Raw genomic sequence first — 16,531 nt, forward strand, 5'->3', positions numbered from 1 at the left:
TGATTTGAATATGTTGCTAATCACAGAAGATCATATTTGAGGCCTTCAAGTTTCTTCTCTGGGGACCTCCCTTTTCTCCTCAGTCACACAACCTTCCCTACTGCAAATAAGCCCTAATCCTTTCCTTCCCTACCTTTCCAATACCTGTTAGAATTTGGCTCCCTCCTGGCCACACAGGGTGATTTTGCTATTATTAGTTTTTTTCTTCTAACTAAACCTCTCTGTGCCTGGTTTCTTTGTCTGTAAAGTAGGAATAATAGCAGTGACTGTCACCAGTTTGTCAGCCTGGTTGTTACTGTCCCCTAGTATTTGGGATCCCTTTAAGAAACTAGTCCTCTGCTTTATGTTCCAAAACTATGCCAGAGGGCAGGGTGGGAGGATCAGGGAGCCTGTGCCTAGGGCTTTGCCCCTCCTGGGATCTGGGATCTGGTGAGGGTTCACATTCTCACCCATTCATAATCCCAGCACATTGCCTTTGGCATCACATGAGAACTGCAAGGCTCCCTGGCCAGACACCAAGTTCTCCCTTCATTTTCATTAGGCAGCTGCCACACTAATGGCATTTTATATATTGTTCTCTGCCTGTTAATGGGAGTGAACAAATTTGGTGACTGTGAAGGGAAGGTCCCTCTGAAATGATGACTTTGGTTCATATTTTCTGTATTTCTTTATTGCGTTGGGAACTCAGGCTGCTTTCAGTGTGAGGCTTCAGTTGGATTGTCAAGGCTCTACCTTGCATCACCATGTCTCTGACCATATCTGCTATGGTCAAGAGACCTGCTTGGTCAAGGCAGGCACACTGGGATTTTGGAAACAGAAGTAGCCCTATCAATGAAGGTAGCATTCCAGAAGAAGCCAGAATGCCACCATCCCATATTGCTGCAATTTTATCTAAAAATCCTATCACTCTAAGTTTTTTAGAGACAGAAGCACGAGAGTTGAATTAAAGCATTTATTTCCAGAAGTGCTAAGGATAACTTACTAAATTCAGACTTATCTTGAAATCTCATTTCTTCCAAAAAATCTTTCCCAATTCTCTGAAGAAGTGGTAAAATGAACATTATCTTCCTATTCATTGCCAACATCACCCCCAGCACCTAAATCCATTGTCTATGCATAGAGGAAATAACCCTTATCAGATATTACATTTGTTTAATTCGTAACTGTGTGCTTGTGACTTCATCTAAGTTTCCAAGGAGGCAGGGGTTAGATGCCAAACCCAGTACCTTGAGCAGACAGGGGCTGCCAGAGATAAAGTGGAGGAGGGTGGGGTGAGCTCCCAGGGATCTAACTAGTGCCTGGGAACTGGCTGCCATTTTAGTCTTGCTGTTCCAGGACTCTGGGATTCCGCCGTGGGCCTTCCTGGCATCGCTGTGGTGTCTGTGTAACTCTCCCACATGCTGGAAAGATAAAACCCCACATGCCTTGGTGCCATGCCAATGCGTGGGCTGCAGCAGGACAGAGGTTGTTAGGCAGAGCTGGCATCAGTTTGCTGGCGATGCTGGAGAGCGTTGGGAGCTCAGGAAGGTATCCAGAGGCAGAACAGGAGTCCAGCCTGGCCAAGGTGGGTAGACAGGACTTAAAGGTCAGATGGGGTGATGGAGAGAATCAGAGAAGGCAGGAAAAGTCTGAGGGGTTGGTCTTGACAGTCAAAGCAAGTCGACAAACCAAAGAATGGCAAGGACAGCAGGGTATACAGTGGAGTATGCAGTGGGCAGGAAGAGACCTACCTGGGTGCTGTCCCAACTCCAGGTATCATCTGGGGGCCTATGCTTTCCTTTGCTTCTCTAGCCTCAGTCTCTTCATGTGTAAAATGAGATGTCTGGTCCAGAGACTCTGTAAAGTGTCTTTCAATAATAAAATCTTGGGGGCCTGAGAGTCCCTGACTCATAGTTTCAGTCCTGGAGGACTTCAAGATCCAGAGTCACTAGCCGTGTCACAAAGGGGAATGACCCAGAAATTCCAACATTTTCCAGCATTTCAAAAATAATAGGAAAATTCTGTCTTTGCCAACAAAAGGACCACAACATATGATCACTTAAACTGCAGTTTGATGATGGAGTTTGGGAGGAAATATAATAAAATGATATTCCTTTATGGTAAAAAGTTTGAAGAACTGATCAAATTCATTCCTTTCATTTTATATATGAAGAAAATGAGGCCTGGAAAGGAGAAATTATTTGTTCAAGGGCACCCAGCAAGTTCAAGGCAGAACAAGAACCAGAAGACTCCAGTTTTCTAAAAACCCTGTTCTGAGCTTTTACTCCTCCCCTCATTCCCTCATTACCCCTACTGCCAGTGCACTGGGGATAGGTGTGTGGGTAGGGTGTATGAATGGATGGAGCAGAAAAGTCCTGTGTGTTTCCTGTGGGAAGAGCATGGTCTTTGCAGAGTCTAAAAGGTAGCTACGTGAAAGAGTAGGAAGAGTTATATATTAGGAATAAAGGAGCCTTGGTTATGAATCCAGCTTAAGTATTATGTGACTTTGGGCAAGTGACCTCACTGGGCTTCAGTTTCTTCCTTATAAACTGTGGGAGCAAGGTGTTCCAGGAGGTGCTAGATGTTTGCCAAAGGCTTTTCAACCCTCACATTGTAAGTATGTGTATCTCACCTCTTCTTCATAGAGTTATTCTGGTTTTTCATAGGTAAAGGGTCCAGTGAGTTGAGTTCTTAGATGAATAGGAAGTCCTGGAGAGACTGGGTCTGTCTATCCTGCATACCATGAGCATCAAAATCTTCCTAAAGAGCAGCTTTATTCATAACCTGCTGCTTAAATTCTTATGACTCCATACTGCCTGCAGAAAAAAGCTACCATTCCTTTCCTAGCATTTGAACTTTCAAGACTTGGCCCCATGTTACCTATCCAGCTTTATCACTTGCCATCTCTGGAGTGTTTAGAGTTAGAGACCCAAATTTCAATCCCAGCTTCATCTCTTTGCAGCTCTGTGACTTTAGGCAACTTTTCTACTTTCTCTGAGCCTCACGTAAAATGAAGAGGATAAAATACCTAGTTCATCAATTTGGTATGAGGACTGAATATTATTAAAATTGTATAATTATAAAATTCATTCAGTAATGAATGTTACTTCATTCTCTCTCCCTTCCCCAACTAATGCATATGTTCCCTAAAAATAAGAATTGTGCACCTCTTTTATATCCTCAGAGTGTTTTGCACAAAGCCCCCAACAGAGCAAATACTCAATAAATGTTTGTTATATAGATTGATGTTTGTCTATTCCAGTTGTCTAGATAATCTGAAACATTTGCTTCTCTTTTGCAGTTTGCCCAGCTGGTCGCCATCTACAAGACATTGGGAGGAGAAAAGTTCCCACTCATTGAGCAGACATACTACCCCAACCATAAAGAGATGGTAGGTGATTGAGTGGGGACTCTAGTCCCTCTGCTGTTTACATTCTGAGCTTAGCCTCATGGTGATTATGGGGCTCAAAAAAGGGCCTCGGCATTTTCGAAAGACACTCTGTTGGGGTTGAACTGTGGACCTGCTTTGTGGGGCTAGAGCAGCTGAATTTTAGCTGATAACCCCTTGTCTCCAAGGGGTTATTGGAGACCGAATAGTGAAGAGCAGAAACAAGGGCATTTTATCAAGCTGAGAAAGTAACAAACCTATGGATCAGCAATCAGAAGATCCCACTGTTTTGGGTTCTAGCTCTGGCCCTGCCACAGGTCACTGGATTAGTTAGATTCCCTGTATGTCAGTTTCCCACTCGGAATGTTAAATGCACATATTATTCCTGACCAGGATATCTAATATAGTACTTACAAAATGTGAATGAAATTCTTTAAGTAATAGCCTTCTGGAAAAGTGTGAAGCACTCCTCAGATGTAAGGTATTGTTCCTATTATTTTTCACCAGGCCCTTCCCTTGGCTTCCTCAAGATTACAGTCAGACTGGATTAACACTATGCCTTCTCTGAGGCCATACTAGGATATCAGAAGGAGCAGAGAGATGGTTTGGTTGGCTGGGACAGAGGCTATTGCTAATGTTTGTCCTTCATGACAACTTCTAGCTCCAGTTTAACTCCCTTCTTTCTCTCTGTCCCCACATCCTCTGCCCCAGGGTTGCATGGTCTGTTGGTGATCCTGCTTAACCTACCAATGAAGACTTACTGCCATAGCATTCCCATATTGTACTCTGGGACAGAGATCATGTTTATTTCCCCTCCCACTCCCTACTCCAAAAGGGATCTCCGTTTGAACCATTTCTGTGAATTATCTGGCATATTGTGCATGGGCCAAACCACACATAAAAGATGAATAGCATCCTTGAGCCTTGAAAAGAACTACCGCCTTCATTTTTGCCAGGGCAAGGCTCTGGAACTTTAAGCCCTCATCCTTAATAAATTCTTGAGATGAGCATAAGGGCTTTCCCTTTCAGGGCAAGCCAGGAAGCCTTGCACAGTCTAAGGAACCCTAAGGGGTCTGTGCCTTGGAGTTCTCAGGGACTCTAATACACAGTGGTGAGGGGACTGAGCTGAGGAGCAGATAGGGAACAAAGCTGGCTTTTTCCTGCCATAACGCCTAGCAGGGCTGACCACTGAAAACAGTTGTAAGAGTTGCAAAGTATGTTCCCCATCTACCATCTTTTTCCCCCAAGGGCCCTTGTGTTATTTCTCTCCTGTCCTCTATCCTGAAATTTTCCCTCAAGAGAGGACCTCCTAAGATCTCTCTGAGGTGTTAAGAGCTAAAGGGGAATTTCATCTCTACAAGAGAAAGGCTTTTTTTTTTTTTTTTGGCTTAAAAAAATTCTGAATTAGGAATGAAAACATTAGTAATTGAGTAGAGAAGGACTTTCTAAAAGAAACAGGAGAAGCTTTATGCACATCAGTTGAAGGCATTAAGGATAATTAACCTGGAGAGGTAATACCTAAGTCTATTCTTGTCCACAGAGGTATGCTAACTGGGCCAGATCCTCTGCCAGGAATGACATAGAGGGGAATTACAGCATGTGGGGGAAGGTTAGGCCACTGCAGGTCTCCCCCTGAATGACTCTGTACCCCTCAAATCTCTCCCCCAAACAGATGAAAGTATATGAGAGGATTAGGATGAGTGGGACATGAGTAGAGGACATACAGCCATAGTGTATTGTTCTTTTCACTCCTCCAAATCAGCTTGTTTCTGATTCTGTCAGCCCACCTTCTGGTATTGTACATCACAAGGCCACATCATCTCATATGTATAATAATCACCATTTCTCCCTTATCAGATCAGTTACAGTAAGAGAAAACACATTCTCCCAGGGAGAAAAGTGAATAGTTCTGGCTATAGAAAATAAACTAAGCCAGAATCAAAACTTCAGTAGCAGGGCTTAGCTAGACTGAAAGGGTTTGGGAAGCAGGGGAGATGGGCTAAAGGCAGGCTAGAAAAGTCAAGTGACTTTTCCTGGCCTTTGACAGGTTCTGGGATGGTATTTGGATACAAGTTGTAACAAGCCCCATCCCTGCCCTAACACTAGCCAGATCATCTACTTGGTACTTCCCATTGGCTGGCAGTGATGAAACAGGTGGTGACGGCCAGAGCTCCACAGGGAAGGAGAACTGGCTTAGGCTTCAGGACTCTTGAAGGAAAGTGGTGGTCATTGGCCCATACTAGGGCTGGATGATGTCAACAAACTCCTTCCTGAGGGGCAGGCGGCCCTGGTACCAGCTGCAGGTGCCATCGACATGCTTCATGCAGATATAATGCTGGGCCTGGTACCCATAGAGCTTCCGTTCCAACAGCCAGTCTGTCCAGAGGCACTCATTGGGGGCGGAGATGGTACAGGGCACTGTATAGCAGGTGGTAATCTAGGGTCATACCACATAACATCAATGTGAGTAGAGCGTCCTTTTTCCATTATTGCCTTTCAGACTCCTACATTATCTGTACAACCCAGCTTAAATGCCCCTGACTTACAAAGCTTTTCCTAGTCCCCAGACTTCCTCCTGAGCTCCCCATCCCTTATGCTCCTAATATATAGCATTGCCTGTCTAATGATGTTTCTGGAGTCAGACAGGCCTAACAGTCTTTACCACTGACCTTGAGCAAATCACTTCACTTCTTAAAGCATTAATTTCTTCACCTTAAAATGGAAATCTTAATTCTTCATAAATTTGTTATAAAGACTAAATTGAACATTTTAAATAAATAGACTATTATAAGGCCTGGCAAAAGTAGACTTTCATTAAATGATAGCTATATTATCTCAAACTTTATATGATGGCTACCTTCCTAGCCAAAATGTAAGTACTTTGAGATCATGGACTATGGACCATCTTGCTTTCCCATCCCCAACTTCATACAGTGACTGATCCATGGCAGATTTCAAATATAGTATGGTAAGTGAATAAATGCATACACAAAGGAAGGAATACATGAAGAGTGAGACTGCAAGGCTCAGACCACTCCCCGTCCCCGAAAGACCTTGGAAATGGACATTCCCTTACTTGGCAGCCACAGTTCAGATGGTAGTGGTGATTCAGACTTTCTCTCTGCAAAAAGGACAGGTTCTCCCAAGGTTCGATGTAGTTACACAGATGGATGAAGACTTTTCCATCACTGAGGATCTGACCTTCAAGGGGAATGGAGGAAAACCTAGCATGAGGAATCTATTCATGGAGACCAGGAGCCCAGGTCCTCAAAGATACTGTCATTGCAGACTCTTCAATGGCTTTTTTTTTTTTTTTTAATTTTTTTTTTTTAAACGTTTATTTATTTTTGAGACAGAGAGAGACAGAGCATGAACGGGGGAGGTTCAGAGATAGGGAGACACAGAATCTGAAACAGGCTCCAGGCTCTGAGCTGTCAGCACAGGGCCCGACGCGGGGCTCGAACTCACGGACTACAAGATCATGACCTGAGCCGAAGTCGGCCGCTTAACCAACTGAGCCACCCAGGCGCCCCTTCAATGGCTTTTTGATGGCAGTGTTGACTTGGGACTCAATGAAAGAACCAAAAAAAACTCTATAATTTTTACATCGAAGATATTAGCAGACTATGTTTGTATGAGAGAGAGTTGTGGGATGAAGACTTTTTCCTTAGCATGGTACAGAGAGAAAAACATGGGCTTTAAGGTCAGACTCTTGATGTAACCCCCTTCTTTTCTCTCATTTAGAGCTATGACCTTAAGAAAGTCATATAACTTCTCAGCTGGAACATGAAAGTAATAATTTGTTGTCAAGATTAAATGAGAGAATATCTGTAAAGTTCCCAGCACAGCTTGGGTCCACAGAAGGTTCCATAAATAATAGGTCCCTTCCTCTTTCCAACCCTTCCTATAACTACACAACCTAATCTCCTGCCCTGTTGAAACTTTTCTTGGTGAGTCTTTCTCCTTCCCCATAGGAAAATTCCCCCTCTTTACTTATCAAACTTTTTCCTATCTTCCAAAGACTGTTTTCAGTACCACCTCATCCTCCCAGCCATCTCTGGCCACGCTCGCTCACACCTCTCTTAGAACTTCAGTCATTCATTTACTCACTGAGCAACTACTATGACGTGGTACTAGAAATACAGAAATAAATATGACAGAATCTCTGCCCCCAAGGAGCTTAATAAGCAGTAGGGCAGACAGATAAGTAGGTAAAAATTACACTGCTGTGTGATTATATACAAGATACAGTACAAGAATGAAACAAAGCATAATTATCTCTGTCTGTGGAAGGAGATGGGGACAAGGAAGGTGTCTCAGAGGAGATGATGCTTCTGTGGGGCCTTGAAGGGATGGATAGAAGTTCACTTGCAAGACACATAAGGGAAAGGACTTCTGGACATTGGGACTACACTGTGCAGGGTGGCAGGGTGCAGCCCAGAAGAACACCTTCTGCAACTGCAAGTAGTTTAGTTCAGCTCTGGGGGGAAATGAGGGTCTGGGAACTGTCACTCACACACGGCAGGAGACAAAGCTGGAGAGGTGGGCGTGTTCTGATCATAAGGGCTTTCAACATTAGGCAAAAGAGCTTGTGCTTTCTCCTGAAGAGCTTAGGTACCACTGATGATTCTTCAGCAGACTTGTGGGTTTTTTTATCCCCACTCTCAGTTAGACCTGACATTTTTGAGAGAAGAGGGCACGTCTCCTCCCCTTGATGCACCACAGTGCCTGGCAGAGGCAGGGCACATGGAAGAAATGAGGTGGCCTCATCTGCTAGTCCTGGGACCTAAAGGGCTCAGTGGCATGCCTTGCCTCTGTCTCTCCCATCCAGAGGCCCCCAGATTAACACAATTCCACATCCTTAGATCTGGGGAGCCCCTACCAGTGTGGCCTCCAGAGGCTATGACTTCTCAAGAGCCAAGCCTGGACTGTGAACTCTTTGGGGACTGTGACCTATCACTGAGTCTTGACCCTCCTGCCCAAGGCCTGGCAGCGAGTAGGTGGTCATTATTGCTGAATGGATGGACAGATAATGTAAAGTCCTCCTGTTCTCCCCAACTGCTGTGTTTTTCTTTTCCTTGCCTTCTTTTCAAATATTTTTCATCCTTTAGGGGAAAGTTAGGTCCCACCAACAATTAGCTTCCCTAATTGTTTGCAACCACACAAATACCTATTTTCCTTGAACTCACAGCATAATTTAATATTGCATTCATTCACTTATGGAGTCATATTCTTGAGTGGTACCTTGACTGTTATGTCCCAACCAATTGGATATGGAGACCTGCCTGGGCCTGAGTTCATAGAGTTCATAACCATGTTAGATTCAAGGCTCCTGTTAAGACCTGTGATTTACTGTACCCCTAGAATATGGCCTGTGATGTGAGTTAGCCACAGAGGCACATTTTGAGCCAAGAGCATGACCCAATGTGGCTATATAAAGTTACTGTAATAACTGTCATATGTGTGTTGGGGGGTGAGGTTGCACAGGCACAATCCTCGTTTACTCTGTGAAACCAAGACATCACCTGTAGTGCAGTGTCCAGTTTACGGTCCTGTGCTAGGGGAGGGACAGGCTATATCCCATTTGAGAAGGTGTCCAGGATAGGAAGGGGTCTTGGAACCACAGCCAGGAAGCCTGGAGCTAGAGTATTTGTATCCATGGTCCTCCGGCCTCTAAAGGATCATCATAGAGCAGAGGGCATAGCTGAACCCACAAAGGGCAGTTTCAAAGAGGCAGATTTTTGGCTCAAGGTGTCAAAAACCTTATACCAATTAAAACTGCTTAAAAATAGAACCAGCTGCCCTAGGCTGGGAGAGCAGTCTGTCCTTAAAATAGTGAAGCAGTAGCCAAGATCAGTGTAGTGAAGACTCTTGCATTGAAAGGAAGGTTAACACGGCTCCTCCCAACTCCGAGGCTGCCTCTTAGTAACACAACTCTGTTTTATGCCCAAGAAAAGGCCACCTGGCTCAGCTTGCTGCCCAAGGACAGCCCTGACTCTTCCTTGGCTGTCTTCCTTAGGACAGAGACTGTTAGGGTTGCTTGTTGGTCTTTAACTTACCAGTCAAGAGATATTGCTTCTGGCTGTTAGCTTCTAGTTTTACACCACAGAGAGAGGAATCAAAAGGTGTATAGATATACTGAACATCCTTGACTTTCTCAAACCCTTTAAACATCTGAAAGGCAATTACCAAAAAAAAAAAAAAAAAAAAAAAAAGCAGTATTGGGTCAGGGAGTATACTTTATATCTTAACAGGAAAAACCTCTCATTTCTCAATCTAAAAACATTAGGCAAAAGTCTAGTTCAGAATTTGGTAGCCCAGCTTCTCTCTTAAGAAAAATCTAAACCTTGGTTTATTCCAGTGAGAATACCTCCAGGATAGACAGCTGTAGGACTAGATGGACACTGAGGGTCTGTGGGACCTGCTCCCAACACATCAACCACTTCCACTCCAGCATCAATACCCCAGGATCAATGAGCCAGTCGCCTGACCTACCAGCCCAACTCCCAGTAGACAGACCCCACTCCTCCCAGCAGCCCAAGGAGGTTAATGCCCTGTCCTGTCCCCATGTACCTTTATCTGTTTGATTTCATACCGGATCATTTTTTGAGTGTCAGTGGGGTCTGCACTGGCAGGAACTACCTTCTCACTGGAGATTTTGGCCCGTATGGCTGCATAAAAAGAGAAGAGAGGGGACCTTCAGCAACCTGTGGGAGCAGTCCACCTGGTATCTGAATGACCTGAGGCCCCTGGAGAATTTTATAAGGGAATTCTGGGTTTAGGTCTCATTGGGTTGTGAGGGGGACCATTTTGTGTAAGAGTGGGGGCCCAAAAACAATTCCTCTGCAGTTACTGAAAGTTCCAAACCCTCAGGCCTGCTGGGTCCTACAATCTTTAGAGTTTACCTGCTAGTTTTGAGAGTCTAGTTTTCCATAGCCCAGATTGCAGTGGGTTGGAGGTAGGCGCCAGGGTAGAGGAGGGAGGAGATGCCCCTTGAGTTTGCAGTCTTCTACCTATGTAGCCTGAGGCCTCAACAGAGCCCACCCAGAGCTGACATTGGTAAATGTTTATTGAATTAATAAATATGTTCTGACCCTGCACAGTTTGTCTCTTGCCATGTGGGCATTAATCAAAAACTGGCTGTAAAGTTCTTCCTCTGTGCCTGGCCCAACGCTAGGTACTAGGTCTGTAAACATGATTAAGTATCACCTATCCTGCAGGACTCTTGGTCTAGTATAGAACACTTACAAAGAACAACAGCACAGCATGGTGGGAACACAAAAATGTAAGAGATACTGTGGTAGCACCAAGGAGTCCAAAAGTCTTCAGAGGAGAGATACCTGAGTAAGAACTTGAAGGATAAATGGGAGTTTGCCGGGAATTTAAGGGTGTGGGGGAAGGGCATTCCAGGCAGAGGAAAGAGAAAAAGGGCAAAAGGTGTGTCTTGGGGTTTGGGGGGCGGCATGGAGACAACATCAGTTATAGGCTTGGAAACAGTGGATGTTTATAATGAAAGCCCAATCCCCTGGCTCCTGGCTCCCCTTACCCGCATCCAGTAGTTCAGAATAATCACTGAATATCTCTTGTCATTGTTCTTCAACGACACTCCATAATTTCAGTAGGCAGGGGTGAGGGGGTCGCTATAGGGGTCCCTTAGACTGTCTTTCATTTCCTTGCAACTTGCAAGGTTGCTATGGCACCGGCCCTGCCCCACCCATCAGCCCCAATAGGAGGCAACTGGTGCAGTATTTGATCTCCTCCCTCTCCCTGCAGACTACAGGTTTGCAGCTTGGCCCCATACCAACCCCACACAACCACCCCCCGCTGTGGACCTCACAGGCCTCCGGGGACTCACCGAGCGCTGAGTGGCAGACGTGCTGCTGGGGGTGCGCAGGGGCGCAGCTGCACGCCTCGCTCATCCCTGGCGGCCGCAGCAGTGCCAGCAGCCGCAGCAACAGCGCCCAGCTCGGCGCGGTCCGGGGGCTCCGGGGCATGACACCGCAAATCCCTGCTGAGCCTGTGGGGTCTGTCGGACCAAACAGGCCCTCCAGGGTTCATCCAGAACGCGTCGCGCCCCTTGCCCCAGGCTTTTTGAGGTGGACCTAGGGCCAATCCCGCCCGGATGGGCTCCTCCCTCCTTTGGCTGTAGGCCACCCACGGCTGCAGGACCCGCAGCCCTCCTGACTGGCAGGCTCAGTAAGATGAAGAGGGAAGCCAGGAGAGAGGCCCTTAGCCTCTATTTCCCTGCCTAAGCAATTAAGCCTTATAGAAGTAGAGGGAAGGCACTGGGAAAGGGGATGGTGTCAAGGCAGAAAGACAGAAAGCTCAACAAAGACAAATGCATGAGGGCAGAAAGACAGAGGGGCTGTGATTCAAGCTGAAGGAATAAGGGTGAGGAGAGCACAAACAGAAAGTGAGACAGGCAGAGTCAGAGAGAGGCAGACGGAATTACAACAGGCAAAAGAGACAGTGACAGAGAGGACGGACCCCTTGCTGAGCTGCACACTGGGAATGAGACAAGCTACTCAGGGCTTCTTTCAGCTGCAGGAAGTGTTTTCAATGCCCTATTTATGAGGCTCCAAAGCAACAGCAAACAGTAATGGAATAGGACAGAGAAAGTTGGGGTGTGTGTGTGTGTCTTGGCTCTGTCGGCTGGGGGGTGGGGCGAGATGTCAGAGAAAGCAGCCAGTGCTTTTAGAAACCTTTTCCCATGTCCAGAGCCTCAGACTCTGCAGATGGCTGAGGACAGTGCTCTTGGTGGGGGCTCAAAGCGCAGGGTATCCCAACACTCAGGGCAAACCTGGGACCTCAAAGTCCTCTCCAGACCGTAGGCCACGCTGATTGCTATATTCTGTCATTACTCGCTGGAGAGACTGTGTCTTGTCCTAGAAGGTGGAGCAGCTTAGAAAACAAAGAAGCAAGGTACATGGGGTCACTTCAACCAGAACCATGCCCTTTATGTTTGACAGAGCACAATGCTCCAAGTCTCCAAATAGAAAGAGATACATGAGATTATTGCAGGATGTTTCCACACAGTGCTGGACTAGAAGGTAGGAGGCTGGGTTCCGATTGTGTCACAAGGTAGCTTTGCAGCCTTTGCCTCTCTGCGCCTCACTTTCTTTTCCATAAAATTGGCTTGAACTACATCTTTCCAAGGCCCTTTTGCCCCAGCTTCAACCGGCCTCATCCAGGAACCCTGAAATCCTCAGAATCGGTACTCCCAGTATCTGGTCACACTTAGGATTCCCATGGGAATCTGACTTTTCATCAGAGTCAACTTTAATTTTTTCTGAAGACTTCTCATTTTGATGTGGAAATGATGTTTGAAAAGAAGTAAATTGAAGGAGAGCTGAGTCTGACTGAGAAAGATGAGATCTGGTGACCAGGTTGGTTCTTCATATAACACCCAGACCAAGATAGAGCCTGACGTATTTATTATTGGACGGACCCAAAAAGCATCCACTCCAGTCTCTTCATTTGGCAGATGTGAAGACAGAGTCTCAGTGAGGTAAAGTGACTTTCAGAAAGCTAGTAGCAAAGAGGACTAGAATGCAAGTCTCCTGATATATGCAGGGAGCCCTCCAACATGGTACTTCCTCCGTCCTCACTTTGTAACCACTTGAAATCCTGCCTTTGGAGGGTAGTTCTCCTTTTAAGTTTCTATTGTCCCTCTGTTAAAATATGGCTACTTCAAGATAGAGTTTAAGGATGTCTTTCAAAAGATAAACATGTTGAATTCTTATGTCAGCTCTCTTCCGAACTCCAAACTGGGCAGAAAGAGACCTTAGCATACTAAGCTGTGTTTGGTAGTGAGTTTGGGGTGTTGGTGAGCAGTGCAGACAGTGTGAAAGAGAGGGAGAAAAGCCAGGTTCAGTATAGGAAAGCTGGAGGTTTGAAGGGGGAGGGAAGGGTACTAAAAGGTACATGACAAAAGGGGCATTAAGATTCCAAAGATACTGTTCTTGGGGTACCTGGGTGGCTCAGAGGGTTAAGCCGTCAGCTCAGGTCATGATCTCCCAGTTAGTGAGTCAGAGTCCCACGTTGGGCTCTGTGCTGATAGCTTGGAGCCTGGAGCCTGCTTCAGATTCTGTGTCTCCCTTTCTTTGTGCCTCTCTCCTGCTAGTGCTCTCTCTCTCTCTCTCAAGAATAAATAGACATTAAAAAATTTTAAAAAAAAACCACAAAGATACATTTCTTTCTTTTTTTTTTAATGTTTACTTTTTTAGTTTTGAGAGAGAGAGTGAGCAATTGGGGAAGGGGCAGAGAGAGAGGGGGACAGATGATCCGAAGTGGGCTCTGTCCTGACAGCAGAGAGACTGATGAGGGGTTGAACTCACGAACCATGAGACCATGGCCTGAGCTGGAGTTGGACGCTTAACTAACTGAGCCACCCAGTAGCCCCGGTACATTTCTTTTCAAATTCAGGTTTATTAAAATACAACTTACATACAGCAAAATTCACCCTTTCAAAGATTATTTATTTATTTATTTATTTATTTATTTATTTATTTATTTTTACTTCTCTTTGGCTAAGGACAGGTCCTGCCCAGAGTTTGTCTAATGCAGAGAAGGTTGAAGCAATGAATTTTAAAGATGTAAAGAGTACTTAGTGGCAGAGAGGGGCAAGTCACTGTCACTCTATGGGCCTCAGTTTTTTAATTTGTCAACCAAGTAGGTTGGGCTGGTACTTTAAAGGGCCCTTCCAAGGGTATTACCAAGAAAAATACTTGTAAGATTCCACAGAAAGTGAGGCACACTCTGACCAGTTCATTCCTTTCTCCTCTGCTTTCAGCTGACACTGCCTACATTCCCTGTGGTGGTGAAGATTGGCCATGCTCACTCAGGCATGGGCAAGGTAAGGCCAGGGTTTGCTGCACTTTGGGGTTGAGGCCAAGAAGGGTAATTTTCAGAGAGCCTGGTTATGGACTGGCTCCTTTCTCTATGAATTCTTTCCAAGGAGGTGATTTGGCCCCTCTGAAGGCATGAGTGTTACCCAAACAGACCTTTTCCAACAAACAGAGTACAGGCTTGGGCCTTGGGCCCTTTGTAGCAAGTGTGGGTCCTGAGTTCTAGGAGGGGAAGCTAGAGAGGAAGGGCTTCCTCTGGAGATGTGGCATCCAGGTTTGCATCTGGATGAGCAACATCTTGATGGGTTTAGCTCAGGGTTCTTGTGATTCTCAGTATCTGCATTTGTGTGTCTCCTTTTCTCCCTCTCTGCCTTGCTTCAACATTAGGTCAAAGTGGAAAACCACTACGACTTCCAGGACATTGCTAGTGTGGTGGCTCTCACCCAGACCTATGCCACAGCAGAGCCTTTCATTGATGCCAAGTATGACATCCGGGTCCAGAAGATAGGCAACAACTACAAGGCTTATATGTGAGTGGGGTTGGGGTCTCAGCACATACTCTTCAATTTCTCCTCAGCCCAGTGGAAAATCTGAGGCTCCAGGTAGCAGTCAACTCTCAGTTTAACCTCATCTGGCCCAAAAGGCAGAGAACAGAAAGAGAGTGCCATACAAGCCAGGGACTCCTAGCCTGAGTTCCTTTCATGTCAGAGGAGGGCCCATGAACTAAGATGAGAAATAAAATTAATATTTATTTTCACTAGCCTCTAAGTGAAATTTGGCATCTCCTCAGTTATAAACCAAGACAACAGGCTACAGTAGTAGTAACAGCACATGTGACCTTGTCACTAAAGGTAATCACAGAGATTTTGGGGTTTTTTCCCCTAGATTTTTGTTTGCATTCTAGTTCATTAACATATAGTATAATGTTGGTTTCAGGAGCAGAATTTAGTGATTCATCACTTACATATAATACCCAGTACTCATCATAACAAGTGCCCTCCTTAATACCCATCACCCACATAGCCCATCTCCCACTACTCAACTCCCTCCATCAACCCTCAATTTGTTCTTTTTTGTTAAGAGTGTCTTATGGTTTGCCTCCCTCTCTCTTTTTTTTTTCCCTTCCCATATATTCATCTATGTTGTTTCCTAAATTTCACACAGGAGTGAAATTATATGGTATTTGTCTTTCTCTAATTGACTTATTTCTTAGTATAATACACTCTAGCTCCATCCATGTCATTGCAAATGGCAAGATTTCATTCTTTTCTTTTTTTATTTTAATTTTGAGAGAGAGACAGAGTGTGAATGGGGTAGGAGCAGAGAGAGAGGGAGACACAGAATCTGAAGCAGGCTCCAGACTCTGAGCTATTGGCACAGAGCCTGATGTGGGGCTCGAACTCATGGACCGTGAGATCATGACCTGAGCCAAAGTCAGACACTTACCCTTAACCAACTGAGCTACCCAGGCACCCTGAGATTTCATTATTTTTGATGGCTGAGTAATATTCCAGTGTGTGTGTGTGTGTGTGTGTGTGTGTGTGTGTGTGTGTGTGTGTACATACCACATCTTCTTTATCTATTCATCAGTCGATGGACATTTGAGCTCTTATGTTGCTATAAACATTGGGGTACATGTATCCCTTCAAATCTGTATTTTTGTATCCTTTGGGCAAACACCTAGAAGTTCAGTTGCTGGATCATAGGTTAGTTCTATCTTTAACTTTTTGAAGAACTTCCATACTCTTTTCCAGAATGGCCTCATCAGTTTTCATTCCCACCAACAATGTAAGAGGCTTCCCCTTTCTCTGCATCTTTACCAACATTTGTTGTTCCTTGTGTTGTTCATTTTAGCCATTCTGACAGGTGTGAGGTGGTATCTCATCGTGGTTTTGATTTGTATTTCCCTGATGGTGAGTGATGTTGAGCATCTTTTCATGTGTCTATTAGCTATCTGGATGTCTTCTTTAGAAAAGTATCTATTAATGCCTTCTGCCCATTTCTTCATTGGATTATTTGCTTTTTGAATGTTGAATTTGTTAAGTTCTTTATATATTTTGGATACTAACCCTTTATTAGATATGTCATTTGCAAATTTCTTCTCTCATTCCACAGCCTGCCTTTTAATGTTGTTGATTCTTTCCTTTGCCATGCAGAAGCTTTTTATTTTGATGCGGTCCCAAAAGTTCATTTTTGCTTTTGTTTCCCTTGCCTCTGGTGACATGTCTAGTAAGAAGTTGCCCTGGCCAAGGTCAAAGAGGTTGCTCCCTGTGTTCTCCTCTGGGATTTTGATGGTTTCCTGTCTCAGATTTAGATC

At 45.0% G+C, this 16,531-nt stretch overlaps 2 protein-coding genes and 1 long non-coding RNA gene across 4 annotated transcripts in view; 1 reads left to right on the top strand and 2 right to left on the bottom strand.

Annotated features, from left to right (window-relative positions):
- Nucleotides 1-16,531, top strand: part of SYN2 (synapsin II) — a 202,401-nt gene that overhangs the window by 155,845 nt on the left and 30,025 nt on the right. For both annotated transcript variants that reach the window (XR_014137280.1, XM_060631789.3), the window contains exons 5-7: nucleotides 3,281-3,370; nucleotides 14,160-14,222; nucleotides 14,602-14,744. Coding sequence is in view for 1 of the 2 variants with exons in the window: in XM_060631789.3 (XP_060487772.1) it covers nucleotides 3,281-3,370; nucleotides 14,160-14,222; nucleotides 14,602-14,744 (296 nt within the window). In the remaining variant the exon portion in view is untranslated. The remainder of the gene's footprint in view (nucleotides 1-3,280; nucleotides 3,371-14,159; nucleotides 14,223-14,601; nucleotides 14,745-16,531) is intronic.
- Nucleotides 939-3,274, bottom strand: LOC144615679 (uncharacterized). The gene is made up of 2 exons (XR_013554112.2): nucleotides 1,731-3,274; nucleotides 939-1,555 (listed from the first exon to the last, which is right to left on the bottom strand). It is a non-coding gene; the product is annotated as an uncharacterized LOC144615679 (long non-coding RNA).
- Nucleotides 4,726-11,937, bottom strand: TIMP4 (TIMP metallopeptidase inhibitor 4). Its single transcript, XM_060631790.3, has 5 exons — nucleotides 11,223-11,937; nucleotides 9,941-10,038; nucleotides 9,427-9,541; nucleotides 6,444-6,568; nucleotides 4,726-5,804 (listed from the first exon to the last, which is right to left on the bottom strand). The coding sequence occupies exons 1-5, from the start codon at nucleotides 11,359-11,361 to the stop codon at nucleotides 5,607-5,609; spliced, it is 675 nt and encodes a 224-aa protein (XP_060487773.3). The 5' UTR covers nucleotides 11,362-11,937; the 3' UTR covers nucleotides 4,726-5,606.

The sequence above is a fragment of the Panthera onca genome, chromosome A2 (assembly GCF_046562875.1).
Source record: "Panthera onca isolate mPanOnc1 chromosome A2, mPanOnc1 haplotype 2, whole genome shotgun sequence".
Lineage (NCBI taxonomy): Eukaryota > Metazoa > Chordata > Mammalia > Carnivora > Felidae > Panthera > Panthera onca.